Below are 26,876 nucleotides of genomic sequence, written 5' to 3'. Positions count from 1 at the left end.
CCCCCAGAGGGACTTCCTGAGAGAGCACCCCCAGAGGGACTTTGTGAGAGAGCACCCCCAGAGGGACTTTGTGAGAGAGCACCCCCAGAGGGACTTCCTGAGAGATCACCCCCAGAGGGACTTCCTGAGAGATCACCCCCAGAGGGACTTCCTGAGAGATCACCCCCAGAGGGACTTCCTGAGAGAGCACCCCCAGAGGGACTTCCTGAGAGAGCACCCCCAGAGGGACTTCCTGAGAGATCACCCCCAGAGGGACTTCCTGAGAGATCACCCCCAGAGGGACTTCCTGAGAGAGCACCCCCAGAGGGACTTCCTGAGAGATCACCCCCAGAGGGACTTCCTGAGAGATCACCCCCAGAGGGACTTCCTGAGAGAGCACCCCCAGAGGGACTTCCTGAGAGAGCACCCCCAGAGGGACTTCCTGAGAGAGCACCCCCAGAGGGACTTTGTGAGAGAGCACCCCCAGAGGGACTTCCTGAGAGATCACCCCCAGAGGGACTTCCGGAGAGATCACCCCCAGAGGGACTTCCTGAGAGAGCACCCCCAGAGGGACTTCCTGCGAGAGCACCCCCAGAGGGACTTCCTGAGAGATCACCCCCAGAGGGACTTCCTGAGAGATCACCCCCAGAGGGACTTCCTGAGAGAGCACCCCCAGAGGGACTTCCTGAGAGATCACCCCCAGAGGGACTTCCTGAGAGATCACCCCCAGAGGGACTTCCTGAGAGAGCACCCCCAGAGGGACTTCCTGAGAGAGCACCCCCAGAGGGACTTCCTGAGAGAGCACCCCCAGAGGGACTTTGTGAGAGAGCACCCCCAGAGGGACTTCCTGAGAGAGCACCCCCAGAGGGACTTCCTGAGAGATCACCCCCAGAGGGACTTCATGAGAGATCACCCCCAGAGGGACTTCCTGAGGGAGCACCCCCAGAGGGACTTCGTGAGAGAGCACCCCCAGAGGGACTTCCTGAGAGAGCACCCCCAGAGGGATTTCCTGAGAGAGCACCCCCAGAGGGACTTCCTGAGAGATCACCCCCTGAGGGACTTCCTGAGAGAGCACCCCCCGAGGGACTTCCTGAGAGAGCACCCCCAGAGGGACTTCCTGAGAGAGCACCCCCAGAGGGACTTCCTGAGGGAGCACCCCCAGAGGGACTTCCTGAGAGAGCACCCCCAGAGGGACTTCCTGAGGGAGCACCCCCAGAGGGACTTCCTGAGAGATCACCCCCAGAGGGACTTCCTGAGAGATCACCCCCAGAGGGACTTCCTGAGGGAGCACCCCCAGAGGGACTTCCTGAGGGAGCACCCCCAGAGGGACTTCCTGAGGGAGCACCCCCAGAGGGACTTCCTGAGAGAGCACCCCCAGAGGGACACAGCGTGACAGTCTAGCTCCAGAGCTGGAAACTGGTTCAACTGGTGCATAATGCCACAAAACTTCAAAACAGGGTTATGTTCCAGTTACAGCATAATGCCATTTTCAACCATATTCAACATTGAAACAAAAGCCTTATTCAGGTTAAGGTTATTTAAGTTTATATTGTTTTAATATCCAGACTATTGCCATCCAGGTAAACACAGGGACATTTAAAGCTTTGCACTTGAGTATAGAGGTGTCTTTACCGTGGATAGGGATCTCCAGTCCATGCCGGCACTTCCGATGTACATGTGCTTCCGGTCCACCAGCCAGAAGGAGGAGTTCAGCTGACCTCTACTGAGGGCTGTCATGTTCACGTAATGCACGTCTGCACCTGATTGGCCAATGAACAAACAGTCACTCTGTTGAATAACCAATGCCAATCGTTCTCAATATTTTTCACACAAGGTGCCATCAAGTGCATGTGCTCAAGTGATAAAAGTATGGGGCGCCAAGTGTGACCTGCCTAATTTCACAGCCTGAGCAAATTACTTACATGACACAAAATACAGACTATTTCATGACAAGACGCAGTTATACTTTTATGATTTTCACTTTTTTCCCCATTCTATACCCAAAACTGACTTATATGAAATACGTTTATAGTGTTTTTAATTTATTATTGGATAAGCCCAATAGACCCAATAATCACATACAGGGTTTGAAATTAACTTTTTCACTCTCTGGCTAATTTGGCTACTAAATTTTTAAGTTACCAGCAATTCAGAGTTTCTACTGGCCAAAAAAAGAAGAGGAAATAAACCAGATTAACTGGTACTTATTCAAACAAAATCCTGTCATCCAGCATCTCCTCCCTTCCTTTTTCTCATCCTTATCCTTAAAGGATCCTCATCCTTTTCAACAAAAATATGTTTTAGATGGACAGATCAATACAGTACAAAGATCATAAAGTAGGATGTTGGAAAATAAAAATGTCTTTTCTGTTAACCAAATGCTTTTTAATCTTCGCTATTGCTTCAATGCAAATGAACAAGAGTGCGGTTATTTGTTGCGTAGTTGTGTGTGTTCAAGTAAGCCAGATATGCGCAGATTTTGTGCAGTACGCTGTATTTAATATATCATGATGACTCACGAGTTGAGTATTTGCGTTAAATCTACACAGATTTGGCTACACGTAAACATTATAAGTAACCCACCAAATTGGCTCGTGACTTGACAGCGTTACCTGCCACAGCTGATCTTTACCTGCATTTGGTGGGTTGGCAGGTGTTAATTTCAAACCCTGATCACATAGTTATATTGAACCTGGCTAACTGCACAAGTATTACTGACCAATCATATGCATGTGATAGACATCCAGCAGGTCTGCAAGCTTTCAGTGGAGTGTTTCTGTGCAGTTGATCTGACCCATCATGCAGTTCCACTGAGAAGCTTCCATATCTGCCTGAGCCTGTTTCACCAGCTGATGAGAATACAAAGCCCTAAAGAGAACTTGATGCCATGAGTCCTCTTTGTTTTCTTGAGAGCTGCCGAGACTGGTCTTCCTGACTCTCCTGCTCCTCCAGACTCCCCATGCCCTCATCCTCAAGTCAAGTCCCTGGGGTTTAAGAGACCAGCAGCCATATCACCCTGTAGCCCAAGACTGGTTGCCCACTGAAGCTAAGCAGGGCTGAGCCTGGTTAGTACCTGGATGGGAGACCTCCTGAGAAAACCAGGTTGCTGCTGGAAGAGGTGTTAGTAAGGCCAGCAGGGGGCGCTCACCCTGTGGTCTGTGTGGGTCCTAATGCCCCAGTATAGTAATGGGGACACTATACTGTCAAAGAGCACCGTCCTTCGGATGAGACGTTAAACTGAGGCCCTGACTCTCTGTGGTCACAAAAAATCCCAGGATGTCTTTCGAAAGAGTAGGGGTGTAACCCCAGCATCCTGGCCAAATTTGCCCAGTGGCCTCTGTCCATCATGGCCTCCTAACCATCCCCATATATGCATATACCAATTGGCTTCATCACTATGTCTCCTCTCCACCAGTAAGCTGGTGTGTGGTGGGCGTTCTGGCGCAATATGGCTGCCGTCGCATCATCCAGGTGGATGCTGCACATTGGTGGTGGTTGAGGAGATTCCCCCTTCTATGTAAAGCGCTTTGAGTGCCAAGAAAAGCGCTATATAAATGTAATGAATTATTATTATTATTATTTATTCCAAAGATTCCAGTTCTGAAGTTTTTTATTTGTCTCAGGTTTTCTATGAAGTCTCCAGAGCCCTCAGTATTTCTCCCAATACCTCCGGTGTTCCCTCTTATACCATCTGTCTCCTCTGAGCCCTAGTTATCTTTAACAAGTCCAGTACTTCTCCCACGCCTCCAGTAGTCCCAGTTCCCAGAGTATCCAGTGGTCCTTCCAAGGGTTTCAAAGCCTGTTGTTGCACTTGTCTATCTTAAGTAGATGAGGGCCAGGGAGAATCTGGGCAGTAGGACAAAGCTCAAGGAAGGTCCACTGGGAACTGTGAGATGTGGAAACACCGGGAGTGCTCTTAAAAACATAGGTTCTAACTTTTGTTGCTCTATTATATTTCTCTAGGTTTCATTGCAGTGTTTTATGTGCTTCGGACTTGATTGCAGGTTTACTGATTATAGAGTGTTTCCTATTCATGTAGAGTTATTAAAGAATTCCTGCGCCTTTGCTTCTTTACACTTGGGTCCAGACACAGAGAGTCTTAAAAGATGGTTTTGCTAGACAGTGGATGTCAAATAACATCATATACTTACCACTCCGAGTGAGCTCATTGAGCTCTGAGGAATTAGTTAGTCCACTGGCCACCCTCAAACTGACTGACCGAGACCGCAAACTCTTCAACTGATGGAGTAAGATCTGGCCCTGAGGATGACAGAAGATACAGCTACATTTAAATCAGGTCATATGGGACTAATCCAACTCTCTTTAGGAGAAACTCTCTTGAATACACTCAACGTTCTACATTCAGTCATTGAACAATTATCTGCATAACCAAGAAAGTTCCTAGACGTAATCAGTAAATGTGTTGAAACTGCAGTATATTGATTGTTACCTGTTTGGCCTGAGGAAGATTTGATCCAGACTTAGTTGAGTTCAGTGACCACCATGGTGACACAATCTCAACAGATCGACGCGCTTTATCCAGCAGCTCATGAAGACCAGCGGTCAGGGAAACTGTGTCCTTATATGGGATGGACAGATCTTCTGGAATGTTCTCCACAAGCACAACACTGTGAACACAAGATAATCTACATTCAACTGAAGGCATATTTCAGTACTGCATAATTTTCCCTCTAATTATGAGATGTAACCATTTACCCAGGTGTGGAGATTTGCAACAATAAATGCTAATATTTGTCAGATGCTTTTGTTATTTTATTTTGCACAGGTTTATGTGGGTGTGAGCTATAATATCAGCTTGTTAAATTGTGATAATACTGTTCCGGGTCTAAGCCTCCACTTTTTTTCAAGAATACTATTTCAACAGCCATATGAATCAATGTGTGGCCAACTTAATAGGAACATGTTTTTTTCGGTAACAATATAGGTGTATATGCTTATTTGCTTTTGGGATCTGAAGGGGTGTTTGAACCCGGAAACGGTGATGTGACATCAGACTTAAGAACCAGGTGTGGATAAATGACTGCCACTATGTGTACAAAATTTCATTCAAACACCTGCTAGATTGACTACAAAGTCAGATGTTTATTTATCATCCTGACAGTGATTCAGCACATTAAATCTTTATCTGGCTACAACAGACAGAATCAGATCACAAAGACATGAAATACACAGATCAATGAGAAACAAAATACCTTGATGACAAGACACAGTAGGCCTACAAACACAACAGAGGTCGGCATATACTGTACACTAATGGAAATAAATGCAATAATATAGTAATAGAGTGAACACTGATAATGAATACACTCATACATACATAACTGTATGTATTATGGTGGCTTGCCAGCCTTGCCTTAAGCAAGTGTCCTGGTCACGTGGGCTTGAGAAGTGAAGAAATCAGTAGCATCATTCCCTATTTGGCAAAATCCGGTGGGAGATCCTTGGAAAGGTGGAGCCCCTGTAAAGTCAACATGTTCTCCTAAATGACACTAATGCCTTGGTATTATTGTCTCTAAATTAAAATCTGATTTGAGTAAAACACAATGGTTACATGAAACATGTTATAATCATAAAGTGGTGCAGTGTGAATTTGTTTATCAAAAGTACAGACTACCCTCCATAATGAAAACAAAATTATATTAAACTCATGATCATGGCTGTCACATCCTTAATTTTACACTTTATTTTTCCAAACTGCAAAATAATTGCAGAGAATAGATGCTAGTACAAACAGAATAAACAGAATTCACAAGAGAGTTGTGGTAGTCTAGTGGTTAAGTATGTTGGCTGTTCAAGGTCCCAGATTCACTTCGGGAAATGAGATTTACTGCGGTCCCAGTTGTGCATTACCACATCACTCCAACACTTAAAGCATCATTAGTGGCTCCAGAGGGATTTAACTTCTGTCTTATACTGAAAGTGTCCTCAGATGAGAAGAAGCCTCTGCTAATGTCTTTTCTGCTGCCAAACCCTGTAGATTTGATCAACATTCCTATCCTGTTACAGGGCCTGTATATTGTGTCTGTGTAATAGAATATCTTAAAAGGTCACATGACCCACACTCTGTCCAACACTAAATAGCTGCAAATCAATACTCTCTCTAAATCATATCTTTACAAACCCTTATAATTAAGACCATACAATTTAAGAAGGATTATGTGCCATGAGTACGGCTAACAGTCTCAGGCATTTTTTGAAATACATCAACTATGAAAATTCTAGTTCTAATTCTAAACCCAAGTGGTGCATCAATGACACAGCAATTTTAACAGCAAATACAGGCGAACTAGGCTGCTTTGATTAATTTTTGTTAAAATATTTACAAAAGTTATGACTTCAGACCAAGTGTGCTGCACACGTCCTGAAAAGTGAAGCCGGACGCAGGTGCCATATGGTGCCCCGTCCCTGAGAAACAAGGTCCTTTTCTCAGGGGAATCTGTCAGGGAGGGGCTGTCGCCAGGAGCATCAGGTCTGAGAACCAGGTACCAGTAGGCAACCATTAAGACCTGCTCCTCATCCTCCCTGACCTTGCACAGAGTCTGTGTGCCAACTGTGGGCAAGGGGAGCCTCGGTCAGGGAGTAAAAGACCTGACAGTGGAAGGACTCCTGGGAGGTCTACCTATGCATCACTGAATTGACTCCAGATCAGCTCGATCCATTTTGAGATCCAATGGTATCCATTTTCCCGGGAGCATGAGCTGTTGTGAGAGCACATCAGCTGCACGATTGAGATCATCCGGAATATAAATGGCGCGGAGCGACCTTAGCCGATGGTGACTTCAGAGGAGGAGATGGCGGGCAAGTTTTGACATGCGCCTTGAGTGTACACTGCCTTGGCAGTTGATATATACGCAACTGTCGCAGTGTTGGGACTGTCCAGACCAGCACATGCAACTGTCCAGACCAGCACGTGCTTGCCTTGAAGCAACGGCCGAAACCGGCACAGGGTGAGCAGCACTGTGAACAACTCAAGGCAGTTGATGTGCCACAGCAGTCGAGGTCCCATCCAGGAGCCAGAGGCTGCGTGCCCTTTGCATACAGCGCCCCAACCCATTCGGAAGGCATCTGTTGTAACAACAACGTGTAGCCAGTGCGAGCCGGGTGACCAGGGAGCCTCTGAAATTGCTTCAGTGGAAATGCCGTTTTCCCCTGAACGTATTTAGGCAGTTTAGCACTGACTGTGCGTGCTTGTTTATGAGTAGAGTCGTCATGTTGACAGAGTCCTACTCCATACCGAGAAAAGAGATGCTCTGCACAGGGGAGAGCTTGATCTTTTCCCAGGTGACCCAAAGCCCCAGATGGCTGAGGTTCATGAGCACCAAGTCCTTGTGTCCGCACAACAGATCTTGAGATTGAGCTAGAATGAGCCAGTCGTCGAGATAGTTTATAATGCGAATGCAAGAGCAGCCTCTGTGTCTTTGGTAAAGCAGTAGGGAGACAGGGACAGCCCAAAGGGAAGGATCTTGTACTGGTATGCCTGACCATCAAAGACAAACCGATGAAATGCTCTGTGTTGAGGAAGAATTGAGATGTGGAAGTACACATCCTTCAGGTCGATTACTGCGAACCAACCTTGAGGACGAATGCACGTAAAGATGTGTTTCTGCGTAAGCATCTTGAACGGGAGCATGTGAAGGGACCAGTTTAAAACTAGCAGATCCAAGATTGGCCGTAATCCACTGCCTTTCTAGGGTTTAATAAAGTAAGGGCTGTAAAACCCTGTCTTCATTTTGGCTGGAGGGACAGGCTCTATTGCATCCTTCGCAAGCAGGACCGCAATTGCCGCATGCAGGACAGGGGTGTCTTTGCCTGCGACTGAGGTAAAGAGGACGCCGCTGAACCTGGGAAGATGCCTGGTGAACTGAATCACATAGCCGAGTCTAATTGTCACCAAATGCCAGCGGGATGGGCTGGGAAGTGCTAGCCAGGCTCCATGGTAGCGGCGCTAAGGGGACAACCGACGTACCTGAGGAGAGGCAGCGAGGAGGAGCGCTGGCGCCTAACCCAGGAAGCGAATTTTACACCAATACATTTACATATAGTCATTTAACAGACATCTTTGTCAAAAGTGATTTACAAGTGATGAACACCAGTGATTTGCAGTTCACAATGCCAAGTTTCAAGTATGGATTAGATTAGTACTATACTATTTTAAGAAGATTTTTTTTCTTTACCAGTTGTAGTCAATTTGAAATTTCAGAAGAATGATGTGAATTTTCTGACAACAGCACAACTTCTTGAGTAAAGCTGTCTTGACTTGACAGTCTTGGATGTTGTTCTTCAGTCTCTCTTTCCTGATGTTTATGTTGAACTGTGCATCTTTCTAAATTGAAAGAGGAAACATTCATTTTCTAAACTGAGACATATTAAAAGCAAACTTTAAACAAAAACAACACAGAGGCATATTCCCTGTGCAAGTTGACAACAGAATCAGATTTAAAGAGAATGCTGGACTTCAATGACATTTTGGATAAACTTGATAAGTGAAAGTGAAAAAAACAAATTAATAATTTCAGATCACAGATTTTCAGGAAATAGGGGGATGGATCCGGTGTTGTGCCGAATTCTGTGACCCTAGTAGGCGCTGTATTGAGCTTATCCGAATTCCAATCCTAATCTTAACTCTACCGTTACTACAGCGAATACTAGGGTCACATAATTCAGTGGATACCGGAATTTGGGACTACACTGGCAAGTTCACGAATTCACACTTACAAATAATCAGTAAAAGAAGAATGTGTATTTTGGCATGCTGTCCGAGAGGGCTCCGAGCTCGGTATTTTGGCCCGAACTCAGAGAATTCCCTCCATATCCCTGGCTGGGATAGGAACCAGCCAAAAGTGAGGAGTCGGGGTGGCGGAGAAATGCTGAAAACTGTATATAGGCCTCTTCTTGTACTGATTGGATAGATCATTTGAACGTGTTCCTCCCGAAATTTATTTATAAAACATCACGAGTTCACACTCATAATCAGATAGAGTTAAAGAAGTATGCGCATTAGGTGTCCGAGGAGAGGGCTCTAATCTCAGTATTTTGGCCCGAATCAATAGAGTTCCCCCCAAAAATGGCAAAACCAAAATGGGACAGAAGCCAGGAACGTTACTGACAACCCCCACAAAAATATTCCAGAGCGCATGGCTGATAGTGCGCCGTTAGCAGAATGGGGGTTAATAGCTGGACCGGGAGCGCTCTCGAATCATCAAACGGGGAAATCACTGCTGCGGCAGTGGAGAAAAAATGAACCAGAGAAACTGAGCTCCTGCGGGAGCAGAGGCTGTGGCAGTGAAGTAGAAATATTTTCAATATTTTAGTGGATTGATGGTGTTAATTGAGGCAGATATGGTGAGCCTGTAGGTTTAAGTGTGTGACAACAAGCTGGAGCTGAAGAATTTAGCTGATAAGTACAAATGAGGTAATAATGAGAAGAGAAAAATTGGGGAAAAACAGGCTTTATGTGAAGTGAAAGGAAATCTCTAAGCAGTCAAGTAAGTTTGTAAGGTTCTAGGGGAGACGGCTTGAAGAATGTAGTTGAGAGAGGTGTCAAGAAGGGATTTCAATGCGTGGTTTAGGGGAATATCAGCTCTGGATAATGAGGAACTGGAGTTGGGTCTGACTCTGGTGCCAGCAGCCTGAATTTCTGAAAAGCAAAATGAGAGAGAGTCAGCTATTTGATTTTTGGCCCTGGGAACGTGTTTGGCAGTTATTAAGGGTGCTCCAATCCGGATTTTTGGAGCCGATCACCAATTGTCGATCACAGGAAGCAGTATCTGCCGATATGATCACTGATACCGATCTATCTGAAGCCTTCTTTTTATTATGTAGAATAATTTATAGGGATGCTCCAATCAGGATTTTTACAGACATTCATTCAGGGCCTGAATTTCATTTTCGAAAATTGGGGGGAATACCCCCCTTAGGTGAGAGAGATAAGGCTGTTTCTGCTTGTGAACGGGTAATTGTGCGGGGCTGAGAGATCGATTATTAAGTGTTTTTTACCTGAAAATTGTCTGGTAGCCACTCCAATGTTACGTGGACAGCACATTTAGCTGAGAATAGCTTGTTGTAAGTATGAAAATAAGTTCCTCCGTAAGATAAAGCAAGCTCTGCAATTTTTGCGAGATAATCAATCAGCTCTCCTCTCCTATGGGGAAATGCGGCGTAGATGTTTTCACTATAGCAATTAAAGGCGATGTAAAATTCGGAAAAAGAAAGTAATTAAGTATATTAAAATAATGGATTATTGGCTGAATTCTTTAAGGTAACTGAAAAGTCACGACTGAACACACAGTCTGAAACAGAACAAGGGAGTAAAAATAATAGGGAAGATAAATCAATATCCGTACCTGTGAGTATCTGTGCTGTGATGTTGCTGGCGGTTCCAAGGCAGTAGCCTTTGGTGGGATGGCTTTGGCTTTCCGGAGGAGAGAGTGAAATGAGATCTAGCTTGGGGGAGAGTGTTAGGAGGAAGAAAGGCCGGGGCTGAGGCTGCTTGCCGAGGCGTCTGTGAAGCTGGGTGGCGGGAAGAGTAAAGTGAGTCCTGGAAGTGCTGGAATCTGGGGGGTAGCCCAGACTTGATGAATGCCTACTGCCGCGGCCTGACGCTCAATGAAGGCTCGGTCTTGCGAGGGAAGGAGACGGTGTTCTTTGTGAACGGGAAGTCAGGGCTCTACGATTCTTGTTCGCTTTGTTAGCGACCTTGAAGGGTGGAGTGGATTTTGGAGAAGGGAAAGCTGATTGTAGGGAAACAGACAGGTCATATAATGGAGCTTAATTAATTCTCCTAGAGAAATGGACATCAGCGTTGATTAGTACTTGTCTTAAACTCAGCACTGTCCATTGCAGGGATTGTTGGATGGGCCCAGGCATAGGAGGACGCTGGACATGCTGGTGGGTGTCTTGCTGGTGGAGGCGAGGGTAAGCCTCGGCGTCTTGGAGTTCGGGAAGCGGCACGGATGGGCCGACGTCCATGCGGTAGCGCCAGAGACTCAGTTGCAGTGTCCGGCGGAGCGCAAGGACTCCTGGCATCAGTGGAATGCAGTGAAGGATCCTGGGAAAGAATGGACTCATCATCAGACGGGAAGAGTTCGAATCTCTGACATTCTGACAGCTGGGCGGGACCAAATGCTGAAAACTGTCAAGGAACATAGGTGAGTATATATATACGCCTTCTCTCGTGCTGATTGGATAGATCATTTGAACGTGTTCCTCCCGAAATTTGTTAATAAAACATAATTTAGTGGGGCAAGGAAAGGTAACAGAACTTACGCGCATATTTTGAAAATGCGCATACGAAATCCTGGATGGAAACAGACATGCGAAAATACTCTCAGAATTAACATAGAAATTGAATGCGCTAGACGCTGATTATCTTGAGTTTTCCATTAGTTCAAATACGTGTTTTTCACATCCTGATGACGTGCTTTGACCGGTTGTGCATGTAAAACACCATGCCATTATGCATTAAGTGAAACAAAAGATCTGTCGGAAGTTTATAGTCACAGCCATTTTGCCATACCTGTCAAGTTTTAGATTTGAAAATAAGGGAAATTTTCCGGCACCCACCGCGAGCAGTCCCACCACCCCAACCAAGCTCCAGTATCCCTTACATTTTAAGACAGGTGTTATAGCCTAAATGAAAACACACACACACACACATATATATATGTGTGTGTGTGTTTTTTCATTTAGGCTATAACACCTGTCTTAATAGGCCTATGTATGGTAACGTTATAGGGTATTAAGAGCATTTATTTAAAGGATTATTTGCATATTTTCTGTTCATTTAACATTGCTTGTCTTTACATTTACATTTTATTTTCATTCCACACATTTTCATTTCATATTGCTTTTCTTTTACAGTTTTTCTTTTCATTTGCAGTTTTTCTTTTCATTTCACATAACTTTTCTTTACTCTTTTAGTGAGTTATTGAAAAAAAAATTGTTGCAGACTTTGTAATTACCTGTTTTGGAAGGAGTGTATTTGTGGGCTGGGCCAGAGTGGTTAATTTTACATGAGAGTAGAGCAAACAGTTCTGTTGTCTAACGTCATCCTATTCTGTGTAACAATCTTTCGTACCATGCTAAATCACCCTTTCTCGTGTTGACATACATCATTCCTTCCCCGTGTGAGATACTAAAGTCGCAGTTACAAAACTTACAAAACGCGTGACTGTCCCCTACCCTGCTCCTCTTCAGAAAAGTAAATTCGCTATCCCATTGATCGATCGCGGTATTTAGTACATGAGGGTTTTGTTTTTTTGGCAAGAGTACCTTGCTCTGTCATGGCGTCCATCATCCGTCTCTGTTTTTGTTTGTTTTTTGTTTGCCCCGCGTTGTCACTCATCATCTGACCTCACAAACTAACATCGCGACAACTGCCACCTACAGTACCTGGAACGTTAGTTATCGCGAGGCTAGTGACAGCTCAGATTGGATTTTTTTTTTTTTTTTACTCCGCCCGCGGTATTATTATTTTTCAATAATGCAAAAATACGGGAGATTTACGGGAAAATCCTAATACGGGAGGACGGCGGGAAAGAAGGGTTAAATACGGGACTTTCCCGGCCAAAACGGGATACTTGACAGGTATGCATTTTGCACGCGGGAGCTTGCAGGTGTTTACAGATGAGCATAGCGGCCATTTAACCCCCCCGGAAATCATCAGTTCTACTCAGCAGTCCTCACAGCATTTAATAAAACGATGTCCAAACCCAGAAATAATCCTCAAGATATAATGCGTAATACCTAACAATCATGCTAACGAGCTAAAACATGAAAAAGCTGGCTCTGCATGCAAAGATTTAAAGAGGACTCAAATATGAAAATATCCATAGCGACTTGCATGCATAAGAACATATGTACACAGTTCATAAAACAAATATCTTTCAGTGGTGTATGAGATGGGGGATCCCCCAAAGGAGGTACAGGATCAGATTTCAGAGGTGCTGAATCTAGGTCCTGCTTGTTCCGGCACAAATTAAGCAGGCCGGTTTTACTTTTTTTTGGCCTTAGCTTTTCCGGGTCAGTTCGTCTACCTGGGGTTGTTTCACCAAGTGTATAGTGTAAATGCAGATATCAGGTGTGGGTCACAAGAAGTTGTAAGCTAGTCGTCAACAAAATTGGATATAGTCAATGTCCGAGGGGTGAGTTTTACTTACCGGCAGGTTCTGCTACAGGTTTCTACAGTGATGCCGTCCTCGTCATCGCCCCACACATCTACAGCAGAGAATATTAATGCTATCAGGAGAGCACAGCAGCACACCAGCGCAAAGATCACAATGCATTTGTGCTGAGACTGCAAGAAACAAGAGGAAGAAGCAAAGACACTCATTCAGAGGTAGAGTTTAGACATGAGCAGTTGCTTTGCTGTAGAGACAAACATCAAACCCTGGCCATGTGCAGAAGGAAACAATTCAGTTTATCCATGCTGTACTACAAGCGTAAAAGAGTGGTTTGTGTCCAAAATCGACCTGCTGTCGTGTAGTTATAGTGGAGATGGGAATCATTAGTTAAAAGGTTAGTTCACAATTTCATTAAAAAATGGAATATCAGTCATTAGTTACTCTCCCTCATGTTATTCCAAACCTGTAAGACGTTTGTTCATCACAAATTAAGATATTTTTGATGAAATCCGAGAGGTTTCTGACCCCACATAGGCAGCAACGTCATTGTAACGCTCCAGAAAGGAAGTAAAGCCATTGTTCCACGCACAACCAGACTCATGAACAGTTTTTATCCCAATGCCATCAGGATAATGAACCATGAACTGAAACTACATCCTTAAATTATTACCACAAGACATTCTTGACATGATAGACAATTAAGTGAAATAACACTAAGTGGCACTTGCAATATGAATTTAACTACTCTTCACTGTGTACGTTGGAAAGTACTAAAAATGTAATTGTATGTAAGTACAATGACAATAAAGAAATCGAATCTAATCTAATCTAATCTAAGTCAGAATAGTCCATGAGACTACAGTGGTTCAACATTAATGTTATGGAGTAACGAGAATACCTTTTGTGCGCAAAAAACAACAACAAAAATAACGACTTTATTCAACAATTTCTTCTCGTCTGCATCAGTCTCCTATGCTCTTTACGTTGTAAATACAGTGCTCATTATTGGCTGCTCCTGCGTCAGCATCACACGCATGCGTCGTGGTATTCACGTGACCAGCGTCGGCCAATAATGAGCCAATAATGACATAGAACCCAGAAGCGCTGCACTGTGTTTACTTTGTGATCAGTGTAGGAGACTAATATTGAAGAGAAGAAATCCTTATTTCAGTTTTTTTGCGCACAAAAAGTTTTCTCATCGCTACATAACATTAAGGTTGATCCACTGCAGCCACATGGACTGTTTAATGATGTCTTTACTACCTTTCTGGACCTTGAAAGTTGAAATGACGTTGCTGCCTATGTGGGGTCAGAAACCTCTCGGATTTAATAAAAAATATCTTAATTTGTGTTCCGAAGATGAACGGTGGTCTTACGGGTTTGGAACAACAGGCTAAGTAATTGATGACAGAAATTTCATTTTTGGGTGAACTAACCCTTTAACTGGTCATTGCCTACCTCATATACTGTGAAAAGTCTTAGACATTCATTTTAAAGAAGACCTATTCTGCCCTTTTTCTTGATGCTGTTTTTGGGCTCTACTAGAACAGGTTTTCCTGCTTGAATGTTGATTATTTTCCTCATATTCTCCATTGTTGCAGTTCCTCTCTTCCCAGTCTGTAAGTAGCCGCGTTTCCATTACCCTTCAAATTGCGAATTGAAACTATACCCAATGGAAACACGTAAATTTCGCGAAAACTCCCAGAAATAAAATAAAAAAGATTTTACGCTCGCAAAAGGTGGTTTTTCAGGCAATTCGAAAAAAGAATATTTCACAAAACTGCAATGTAAAGTTTTTTCGCATTTACAGGTCACCTGACGTACGTAAAAGTTGATCATTCTTTTAAGGCAGCACGGTATGTTTGAACAGAAGACGAGGAGTTGTTCTTCATTAAACTCATAAAAGACAAAAGTATCACAGGAATACTGGATTCTAAACAACACAGAAATGGGAGGGAGAAACACCCAGAAACACCTTATATGTGCCGCTCCCAGTATAAGGGTCTGTCCTTGACATTAATGTGTGAAAACTGGCCTATGTCTCCTTCAATTAAAAATAATGGCTAGTGCGGTGGCTGCGATATACGTAAACCTGATTTTTGGAATGACTTATCACGAAAGGAAAAAATGACGTTTTAGTCACATTATACAACATACCCGGGTACATTGACGGATAAGTAAACGGATGACCTCAACTTTCGGTTCCAAAACTGGAGGTAACATTCAGGGTAAGTAAGAAGCCATAGCAACTTACTCTCTGAACATATGCTGCTCATGTTCCATCTTGAGCTTCAGACAGTTGCAGTAGACAGGTTGGCATTACAATAGAACCCATTAAGTGACTTTGAAATACCAGAATGCAAGTTAATGAACTTGGATGGTTCATGTTTGGGCACCAAAATTATGTGACAGTCACTGAAAATAAACTAAAAAAAGTTTATTTAACTGATCCTCTATTGCCCTACAATCCATCCCGCTCTTTATGATCTCAAACCTCTGGGCTTCTGGTAGTACAGGATATCTAAGTCCACTAAAGGAGGGAGAGCGTTTTCACTTTGGCTCCTATACTCTGAAAAGCCTTTCTGATCATGTGCGGGGCTCAGACTCGCTCTCCCAGTTTAAATGTAGATTAAAGACGCATCTCTTTAGCCAAGCATTCACATACAGTGCCCTCCACTAATATTGGCACCCTTGGTAAATATGAGCAAAGGAGACTGTGAAAATAAATCTGCATTGTTTATCCTTTTGATCTTTCATTCAACAAATTCACAAAATGCTAATCTTTCATTGAAATACAACAATGGAAACTGGGGGGATACTCACATTATGAAATAAATAGTAAAAGTATATTCCCATTCCTATTTATGTTTGTTTTTTTAGCACACCAGGGTATCATCAAAAAAAAAAAATCAAACAGCCCCTACATCACCACATGTTGTTTGGGAGGGTTGCAAAAAAAATCTTCCTCGCTCATCCAAAATCAAACTCCAGCATATTCAGTTGTCAGACACAACTGGAACTTCAAAAGGGACCAGATTCTGTGGTCAGATTAAACTAAAAATAGAGCTTTTTGGCAGCCAACACACCAGGTTTAGTGCAAACAGGGTGTAACACAGTTTGTTGTTATAGAAAGGAGGCGGGAACTGGCGAACATTCCGAGATTCGCCGCATTGATCATAAGCTGCCTGATTTGGAAGTGACCTCAGTCTGCATTGCTGCTCGCTGGATTATTGACACAGGACTCGATGTGATGCACTCTCCATTCATCTCTGAAATTCTTCACAAAGCTAAGTTAATTTTTAATGCTCATTGCTAAAAGCTATCAGGGTATTGGCAGCATGCTTGTTGCTAATGCTATCCATGTTGCATAGGCTTATCTAGTCGTTTTCATTAAAATGCTCTTGCTAGGCTTATCGTGTTTCTCAGGAGCTAATTAAATGGCGAAATTCGGCTGGCAAACCACATCATCTCACAAGGAATTGTGCAATCGGGAATTTAGCGCGAGGAATTCGTTTCTCACAAGGAACACTAGTTTTAATACTAGTCCCATGGTTATATAACATGCTTGTTGTATCAGATTTTGTTGCCACTAGTCTGAGCTGTTGCTGTAGGGTGTATGCTTCCCCTGCCAAATTACACTAGTTTTAGCAATAGTTCTGTGATTATACAACATGCTTGTTGTATCAGTTTTGTTGCTGCTAGTCAGTGTGGGTGTATGCTTCCCCTGCCAAACTAAACTAGTTTTAGCAATAGTTCCGCGATTTATACAACATGCTTGTTGTATCAGATTTTGCTGCCGCTAGGGGTGTAAGCTTCCCCAAATAGATCCCATACACTGTTAAATTGGCTACATCAACTTGCTTGTTGCAATATGTCCTTGCTTGCTCCAGCTTGGCGTGATGCTTCCCCCATTAGATTGGATCAGGGATGGGCAACTTCGGTCCTGGAGGGCCACTGTCCTACAGAGTTTAGCTTCAACCCTAATCAAACACACCTGAACAAGCTAATCAAGGTCTTCAGGATTACTAGAAAGTTATAGGCAGGTGATTTTTTCAGGGTTGGAGCTAAACTCTGTAGGACAGTGGCCCTCCAGGACCGAAGTTGCCCATCCCTGGATTGGATCTATAGTGCCACTAACCTATGCATATGCCACTAACATCAGGATGTATTAACCATTCTATCAGCATCAGTCGTGTTGGGGTCAGAGTTTCCGCTAGAAAAAAATGGTGCCGGTCAAAGTGACCGGCAGAGTTTTCGTTTAACGGACATTTTGATGATATGCCGGTCAAATATCGCCTCTTAATTAGTCAAGTTGAGGATTCACTTTTTGAAACATTGAGGCATGGATGTACCTAATACAAATAAATAACTAGCTAACTAGTTAACATCTCCATTTAACTAGCAGATCATTCATTTAGTTTGCTATTAAATAAGAGATCTAGCGCTAAAATCAGTTGTTTTTTAAATCAAGCTGAGCGCTCGTGTCCGCTGCTATCAGTGTCATGGACGACGCGCTGCGCGAGTTGCGCAATCTTCACTCGGACGCGCGTTTCAATCTATCGCCGTTGCGGAGACTCTACACAGGCGAAGCACTGCTACTCGGGCGCAGAGATATCACACAACACCTGAAATAAAGCTTGCCACAAAGAACCGGCGAAAGTAATGATTATGCATGAAACATTTAAATTGTTGATAAATTGATAAAGTTGACGATGCATGCTCGCCATCTTCGCAGTAGTGAACGCGCCAGAAATGCACACTTCATATGAATAAATTCTTATTTTTTAATCCAGGCAAATTTGTTGATGAAACATTGATTAAAATGAAGATACAATTTATACAAAACGAAATAAACTTTAAAGAAAGGCTTTCTACAAAACAAAACTAAATAAGTGGTCAAAATCATGTCTGACCAATTCCAAATGTTTTCCGATATAGGCCTATTGGTCATCTTATGATCCTATCTTACTCATCTCATGCGGTTCCCTTTTCATATACCCTAATCAACAGATGAAATAAAAAAATAATAACATTATATTATTTATAAAAATGAAACGTATATTTAAGTTTTTTAACTTATAAGCGTCACACCGCTCCGCTTTGCTCACATGGTGTGTAGTCTAATGCGTGTGTGTGCATGTGGTGGAGGGCTGCGATTTTCAAATAATAATCAACCCAGCGATCTTCGAATATTATTTTTGCTTGAAAATTTCGTTTTGTATAAATTGTATATTAATTTTAATCAATGTTTCATCAACAAATTTGCCTGGATTATTAAATAAGAAGCAAATATAGTGGACAATATAGGCTAATCAGGACACGGAGGCGTCGGCGCGTGCACACTTCTCTCTATAGGCGCGTTCACTACTGCGAAGATGGCGAGTCTGCATCGTCAACTTTATCAACTTTATCAATAATATCAATGGACCTGGCCATATTTGAAACGTCTCACTCAATCGTTGGTTGTTTAGGTCTATATTACAGCCGTTCTAGGCGTGCGCTTTATTTGAAATGCAGCATGCGATGTTGTTTAATAACTTTCAAACGAACGGTAGAGCCTGTTCCTTTATAAGCCAAAGGTCGGTGTATTTTTGCTTTATACATTTTAGGCTTATTCTCAAATTCATATTGTGTGAGGGGGGCGGGATTATTACGCAATTTTAATCGGACAATTTGACCGGAGAGATTTAATTTTGTCGGACATTTCATTTTTTTCCCGGCCAATGTCCGGTAATTACCGGACAACGGAAACCCTGGTTGGGGTTAGTGTGTAAAAGACATTCAGAATTTCACTGTCAGTTACAGACTTTAATACAAGTCGGATAATACAATAATTGTTGAATATTCCATCACGACAATGATCCCAAAACAAACATCAAAATCAACAAGGAAATGTGTCACTTAGCACAAAATGAAGCTTCTGCCATGACCAGTTCCTGACCTGAAACCTATAGAAAATTAGTGCGTGAACTGAAGAGGAGAAGCACCAAAATGGAGCTGGGATCTGGAGAGATTCTGTATGGAGGAATGAAGGATCCGGAGAGATTCTGTGAAGGATCCGGAGAGATTCTATATGGAGGAATGGAGGATCTGGAGAGATTCTGTACGGAGGAATGAAGGATCTGGAGATATTCTGTACGGAGGAATGGAGGATCTGGAGAGATTCTGTACGGAGGAATGGAGGATCCAGAGATTCTGTACGGAGGAATGGAGGATCTGGAGAGATTCTGTACGGAGGAATGGAGGATCCAGAGATTCTGTACGGAAGAATGGAGGATCCAGACATTCTGTACGGAGGAATGGAGGATCCGTAGATATTCTGTACGGAGGAATGGAGGATCCAGAGATTCTGTACGGAGGAATGGAGGATCCGGAGAGATTCTTTATGGAGGAATGGAGGATCCGGAGATTCTGTACGGAGGAATGGAGGATCTGGAGGATCTGGAGAGATTCTGTACGGAGGAATGGAGGATCCAGAAATTCTGTACGGAAGAATGGAGGATCCAGACATTCTGTACGGAGGAATGGAGGATCCGTAGATATTCTGTACGGAGGAATGGAGGATCCAGAGATTCTGTACGGAGGAATGGAGGATCCGGAGAGATTCTTTATGGAGGAATGGAGGATCCGGAGATTCTGTACGGAGGAATGGAGGATCCAGAGATTCTGTACGGAGGAATGGAGGATCTGGAGATTCTGTATGGAGGAATGGAGGATCCAGAGATTCTGTACGGAGGAATGGAGGATCCGTAGATATTCTGTACGGAGGAATGGAGGATCCAGAGATTCTGTACGGAGGAATGGAGGATCCGGAGAGATTCTTTATGGAGGAATGGAGGATCCGGAGATTCTGTACGGAGGAATGGAGGATCCAGAGATTCTGTACGGAGGAATGGAGGATCTGGAGAGATTCTGTATGGAGGAATGAAGGATCTGGAGAGATTCTGTACGGAGGAATGAAGGATCTGGAGAGATTCTGTACGGAGGAATGGAGGATCTGGAGAGATTCTGTACGGAGGATTGAAGGATCTGGAGAGATTCTGTACGGAGGAATGAAGGATCTGGAGAGATTCTGTACGGAGGATTGAAGGATCTGGAGAGATTCTGTACGGAGGAATGAAGGATCTGGAGAGATTCTATATGGAGGAATGGAGGATCTGGAGAGATTCTGTACGGAGGATTGAAGGATCTGGAGAGATTCTGTACGGAGGAATGGAGGATCCGGAGAGATTCTGTACGGAGGAATGGAGGATCTGGAGAGATTCTGTACGGAGGAATGGAGGATCTGGAGAGATTCTGTATGGAGGAATGGAGGATCTGGGGAGATTCTGTATGGAGGATTGAAGGATCTGGAGAGATTCTGTACGGAGGATTGAAGGATCTGGAGAGGTTCTGTCCTGAGGAATGGAGGATCTGGAGAGGTTCTGTCCGGAGGAATGGAGGATCTGGAGAGATTCGGTTCGGAGGATTGAAGGATCTGGACAGGTTCTGTCCGGAAGAATGGAGGATCTGGAGAGATTCGGTTCGGAGGATTGAAGGATCTGGAGAGATTCTGTATGGAGGAATGGAGGATCTGGAGAGGTTCTGTCCTGAGGAATGGAGGATCAGGAGAGGTTCTGTCCGAAAGAATGGAGGATCTGGAGAGATTCGGTTCGGAGGATTGAAGGATCTGGAGAGATTCTGTACAGAGGAATGGAGGATCTGGAGAGATTCGGTTCGGAGGATTGAAGGATCTGGAGAGGTTCTGTCCGGAAGAATGGAGGATCTGGAGAGATTCGGTTCGGAGGATTGAAGGATCTGGAGAGATTCTGTATGGAGGAATGGAGGATCTGGAGAGATTCGGTTCGGAGGATTGAAGGATCTGGAGAGATTCTGTATGGAGGAATGGAGGATCTGGAGAGATTCTGTAAGGAGGAATGGAGGATCTGGAGAGATTCTGTACGGAGGAATGGAGGATCTGGAGAGATTCTGTCCGGAGGGAATGGAGGATCTGGAGAGATTCTCATAACCTAGTACTCCATTTATATAATATCAAATGCACATGATTATCTTTGCTTTATGTGATGAATGCTAATTATTTTCCATTTGTTTTTCTGTTTTATCTCGGGATGCCCATGTACGTCAGCTCCAGTTTGGATCCAGCCTCTTACGAAGACTTCACATGCCTCAACACCTGTGAAGAGACAGTGCTACGTAACTCCTGCGAGGACTTCAGATGAAGCTAACTGTTAATCAACATGCGCCAATGCTACATTTTCATATATTGTAATCTTTATGTTCACAACTGGTAATCATTACTTCAATGAGCTCATTGTTTCTACTTTAAATTAATACATTGTTAGCAATAAGTGCTATACAAATAAATGAAATGTGTAGGGAATTGATCAACGGTGTAGAATGCAGTGCTGAGATCTAGCATGATTAAAATTACAGACAGCCCAGAGTCAAACAGCTACTAAATAATTTACAAATTTTCAAAGAGTGGTCTCTGTGCTGGGACCGGCTCTAAATACTGACTGAAATTCGACCAGGGTATCATTCTCTAATATATCTGACAAGAACTTTTTTGTTGTTGTTTTTTTTGAGGATGAACCACTGCTTGTTTAATTAAAGAGCTGTTTGGACATATTAGGACCTATAATGACAATCAAGTCTTTCAGAAATCAAGGAGGAATAGGGTCTAGAGGAGTGAATGTCAGTTTCGGTTAGACTTTATTTCGATGGTTCCCTTTAGGCATTCTACTGACTATAAGTAACTTTATAAGTACATGTCAACTTATTCTACTAACCCAAACCCTAACCCAAACCTAACAGTCTACTAATACTCTACTAATACTCTGAGTTAGAAATTTGCTAAGCAAATTAAAGAACACAGACGCAGCCGGATCATTTCCATAATGACCAACACAATCAACCAAGAGCAGAGCAAATTACCGTCTGGTTTCAAACATGCTTTTTTAGGTGGTAAATAATGGTGCAAATACCAGTATATTGACGAGCGCAAACCTTAGTAAATCACCTTGTGTGGTTCATCTAAATACTCTCCTCCCATAAATGTTGCATCTGAAAGGGAAACTCCTACAATAACATCAGCTGCAGAAATAACCCTGTCCTCACCTCATTTATCACTGCGTGTCTTTAGTAAATCCTGACAGTAGTTTATTGACGCCAAAAGAAGGTTTGTGCTGGAACGAGCTGTGAGTAAATCTGGCTCTAAATATATTGCTCATTGTTTGTTAATGCAGTTCTAATGTTATAACTAATGAGACCTTATTGTAAATACTTTTATTTCGGACATATCTGCTGCAAACATACATAAACCAGCACAAATCCTGAGAAGAAATGCTCCATCATTATGGTCGTGTTCTCTAGTGTCCTATCAGAAGAATTGAATTAATCCAGTCTCAAACTCCATATCAGGTTTTCCTGAGAACTGCAGAGCTGAGGCGGTTACCAGAGGAAATCTCAGTTTAACACTCCCTGTTTAAAATCCCTGACCTCTCACCGAACACAACCAGAGCACTGTACGCCTGGTGAAAGGAGACGTCTGTCTCAGAGCAGCTTATTGATCGTAGGCTGGAAGCTCATGATCAATAAGTCAATTAAACCTGCATTAGCCAGATATGGGATCCAGTTGAACTTTGTTAAAAGGCCACAAACTCTGGTGAACACATGACAAAATCCCACGGTGGAACATGTGCCGAATGTCCCGGCTGTCAAGAAAGGGCGGTCAGCGATGTACCGGTAATGGTATTATCTCATTATACACGTCAAAGATTTAGTTATGTTGAGGAGAACATAAACACGATCAGCTAGCCTATTTACAGACACAGGGATTATTTTACTACAAACATGACAAAAAGTGAGTTAATTTCAAATACATGAATAATCCATCATAAAGAAATAAATCAACAAATATATTACGTTAAAATTAATAAAAATTCAAAGGCATCACGTCCTCAACTAATCCGGCAGAACTGACATCTGTGGCTGTTGCAGCGCATGCGTCCTTCTTTAATTTGTTGTTTTGCACAGAAATCTTGTCAAGCAATCATCAGTTTTCATAGCTATATTATGTTCACATGTGTCTTTCTAGCCCAGTATTTGAACTGTTTTTGTTGGTTACTGTGTGTTTTGTTGTGTTTGTTGTTTAACAGCTGGGAAACAGATTAACACAAACAGGCCTGCCTCTCCAGAAACATGTCAAACAGGCCAGCTTGCTGAGTATTCACTGAAACACAGTCAGTTCTGTTTTAAGTGAACATAAACAGTTGGGAAATAAGTTGCATGTGTATCAGTATAGCGGATCCGTGCATTAGGTCTTAAAGTGACAGCAGCCTATTTTACCCGCCGTCGTCTGTGTTCAAGAGAAACTCACTCACTGCTCTTCAGTAGATTTAGTAGGATTCATCTATATTTAATTTATAAAGTGAAGACTATGCAGTGTTGTGAGGTAGACTCAGATGGGAAATATTATATTAATTTGGGTGTCCACCTTAGAGATAATTCAGATTCAGATTCAACTTTATTGTCATTGTGAAGAGTACAAGTACAGAGCCAATGAAACACAGTTAGCATCTGACCAGAAGTGCAAACAGTAAATATCTATAAATGAATCAATCTAAACATATATATATATAAAATAACATATTATTGGAGAGCAAAAATAAAGGATACATGTTCAGAGACCAGCTCAATGCAGGTGTCTAAAAAACTATACCAAATGCAATATATTACAAAATGCAGTACAAGGTTCAAATGTAAAGTATAACAGAAAGTGTGTTATTGAGAATGAGGAATATGTAAATGGCCAGAGACACGAGGAAGTAAAGATGCTGTTGCGCTGGTCAGAGTGGCGGAGTCGATGGTCCAGGGAAATCCTCAGAGAAATGGACACCCAGGAATATGAAGCTAGTCACACGTTCCACTTCAGTCCCATCAATATAAATATGAGTGTGTGTGGCCTTTCTTAGTCGGCCGGTAGTCCACCGTCAGCCGTGGTGTTCTGGGTATTGAGTGTGAGGTTATAGTTCACACACACACACACACACACACTGTGAGTACGGCGTCTGATGAGTACAGCCGTGCTCAGGGGAGCAGTCGAGCCGGGACAGGGCATGGGTAGATTCAGATGGGACATATTATATTCATTTGGTTGTCCACCTTAGAGATTATCACCATATTTATAATAAAACCAGAATATTAAAAAATACATATGATATTAATCATATCACATAATAAAATATGATTTAATGTTACTACTGTAAATCCAAATTAAATTATTATATTTATTATTATCTTTCACAATCTTTACTTTTTAAAATACTTGTATGTATTTTTAGAATATATTTTTATATTAACATATTTTAATGACAGTATATTTATTGAACAAAAATGTATTCTTTTATTTATCAGAATAAACATAAAACAGTGCAAACTTTGCTAAAGTGATTATTTTGAACAAGTATTAAACTTAGACACTATTAAAAAACATTATGTTAGCTGAAGTGTTGTATGAATACTGTGCTGGTTTTGTGGGGTATAAGGCTCACCTCGCCACCTTCCTATGATTTTTTAAACAAAAAAAAAACACTTTTATGATTTAATTTCACACAAAATCTGTTGCTCCATAAATGTTCTCTATATTTCTTCTGCACCCATACACTGGGAGTGGTGAAAAGCCCGTTTTCTTTAGGTGTGCCCGCTGTACCCTGCTGAAGCTGCTTCAAAGCAGTCTGTATTGTATAAAGCACATCACAGTATAAACACGCGTGCCTTCCCTTGTCCGAGTCTCGGAGCCGGTGTAGACGTATCCACATCCCTAAGATCAGATGCTTCTGTAACGGCTGGACGTGCCACCGCCGTCATGTTGTGCGTTTGCTCTGAGCTTCAGGCCTGTGTCGTCTATCAGGTCCGGCCTGACACGGGCTCAGATGCAGCTACGGATACTGTTACACTGGGTACCTACGCCTCAGGAGTTCTGTCCTTCTGTGGTGTTCCTCAAGGCTCAGGTTTGGGCCCTTTATTATTTAACTTATGCGTGCTTCCTTTACTGTAATTAATCAGTACAGTATTAACTTTCTTGCAGATGTCCTCTTCTTAATGCTCTTGCACAGATGCCCACTCTCCAGTCTCCACCCTACTGGACTGCACAGAGAGCATGTGATTGAGTCTCAGGACTCTCCGCATCTGAAGAAAGAGGGACTTCTGATCGGTAATGATGCACGTCTATTTCTCCAAATCTTGATTCTCGTCTCCATCTATTCTGCAAAGTTAGTGATATTCTCTCCCATTTCTGACTGAGAAACTTGTTCATGGATTTGTTACGTCTATATCATTCAGGATTGAATTCATCCTCTTATTAGTTTTTAAATGTCTTCATGGAACAGCCCCAATATATCTTTAAAGCATGGTGAATATATACAGTATACACTTCAGCACTGGTAAACTTTGGTAAATCAGCCTTTAGTCATGTCCGTCCCACGCTAAACCCACGAGCCATCGAATCACTGTGCACTTCTGAAACTCGGGCCTTTCCTTGATTTATTGTATTGTTGTATTTTGTTTAATTAGATATCCTACTTTATTTATGACATACTTCATGCTTGAGCAACTCCTGACAACAGGATTCACTGCGACGCGTCTCCGCACCTTCTGAAGAGTTCGGCATAACGACTGGATGGATTATCAAACTGGATTTGACGGATCTGACGGATCGCCTGCTTTTGTTTTGGAGGTTTTTCAGATTTCTTGTTGGAACTTGATTTATTATCTAGTCAGTAAATCAAGCATATGTTGTGCCCAGAGAGAGAAGATACACACACACACACACACATCTCTATGTTACTTTAAATTATCCTGTTCACACAGACTGACATGGAGTGAGAACACACTGAGAGGATCAGACGTGACACACACATCAGTGCCGTGAGGATGCCGTGTCCCACAACTACAGTAAGCGCTTCTGCATGTGAACAACAAGCTCTCCTGTATTCCCAGCAGCTTTGGTGTATCGGCACAGTCTGTGTAAAATCCTTCAGTCTGCACCTTTAGGAAACTACAGTAACTTACACACACACCGAGCCTGAACACATCGCCTCACACTACCAGTCCGTCGCTCGCACTATAATGCACAATCAGTCAAACCCTAGCGGAGATACAGGAGCTGAAGTGCCGAGAGTAACGCTGACAGATGAACTTCAGTTAAACATAGATCTTGTAAAAGCAATTCTTTCAACATGAAATCTCCATCAGTTGTTCGCAGCCCTGTGTGATGCTGAAGAGATGCCATACACACCCCTGCTAATGTGTGAAGACTCACCTTCATGATGGAGTGTGTGTATCAGCGTAGAAGCGGACTCAGGTCTCTGACGCAGATCAGTGCCTGCAGACCTTTATTGATCTGCTGAAGCACAGTTTCCAGCAGCTCCAGTGTTGCTCCTCAGACTGAAAACTGATCACTCCATCCCTCCTGTGCAAGACACAACCTCTCAGCCAGCCCAGCCAATGAGAGAGCAGCTGCGCTCTGGCCCGCCCCCCCAGGCAGAGACCTGAACAACACTCATTCACATCACAGGATCACTCTCACACACACACACTCACACACGCGCAGATAAGAGCTGACTAAACAAATGCTAAAATCTGAGCATTTGAGGGAAATACTTGAGGGTTTACTACATAAACACCAACTATTACATTATAAGCAAAATATTCTTCCTCTAATTGCCCTTAAGATACAGCACTTAAAATAATGGT

The 26,876-nt window shown here is 42.9% G+C and overlaps 1 protein-coding gene and 1 pseudogene across 1 annotated transcript in view; one reads left to right on the top strand and one right to left on the bottom strand.

Moving 5' to 3' along the window:
- LOC130090938 (inactive phospholipase D5-like) overlaps nt 1-26,853 on the bottom strand; it is a 35,949-nt gene extending 9,096 nt beyond the window's left edge. The window contains exons 1-5 of the mRNA XM_056258580.1: nt 26,443-26,853; nt 13,158-13,294; nt 4,430-4,607; nt 4,131-4,239; nt 1,612-1,739 (exon numbers count right to left, since the gene is read on the bottom strand). Of these exons, the coding sequence (XP_056114555.1) occupies nt 1,612-1,739; nt 4,131-4,239; nt 4,430-4,607; nt 13,158-13,294; nt 26,443-26,448 (558 nt within the window). The 5' untranslated portion in view covers nt 26,449-26,853. The remainder of the gene's footprint in view (nt 1-1,611; nt 1,740-4,130; nt 4,240-4,429; nt 4,608-13,157; nt 13,295-26,442) is intronic.
- Nucleotides 2,978-3,094, top strand: LOC130090953 (5S ribosomal RNA; annotated as a pseudogene).
- Nucleotides 26,854-26,876: the final 23 nt, after the last annotated feature.

This window comes from Rhinichthys klamathensis, unplaced genomic scaffold, assembly GCF_029890125.1.
Source record: "Rhinichthys klamathensis goyatoka isolate OS25496 unplaced genomic scaffold, OSU_Roscu_1.1 h1tg000155l_1, whole genome shotgun sequence".
Classification (NCBI taxonomy): domain Eukaryota; kingdom Metazoa; phylum Chordata; class Actinopteri; order Cypriniformes; family Leuciscidae; genus Rhinichthys; species Rhinichthys klamathensis.
The sequence above is the reverse complement of the archived record's forward strand: the minus strand, read 5'-3'. Positions and strand labels throughout refer to the sequence as shown.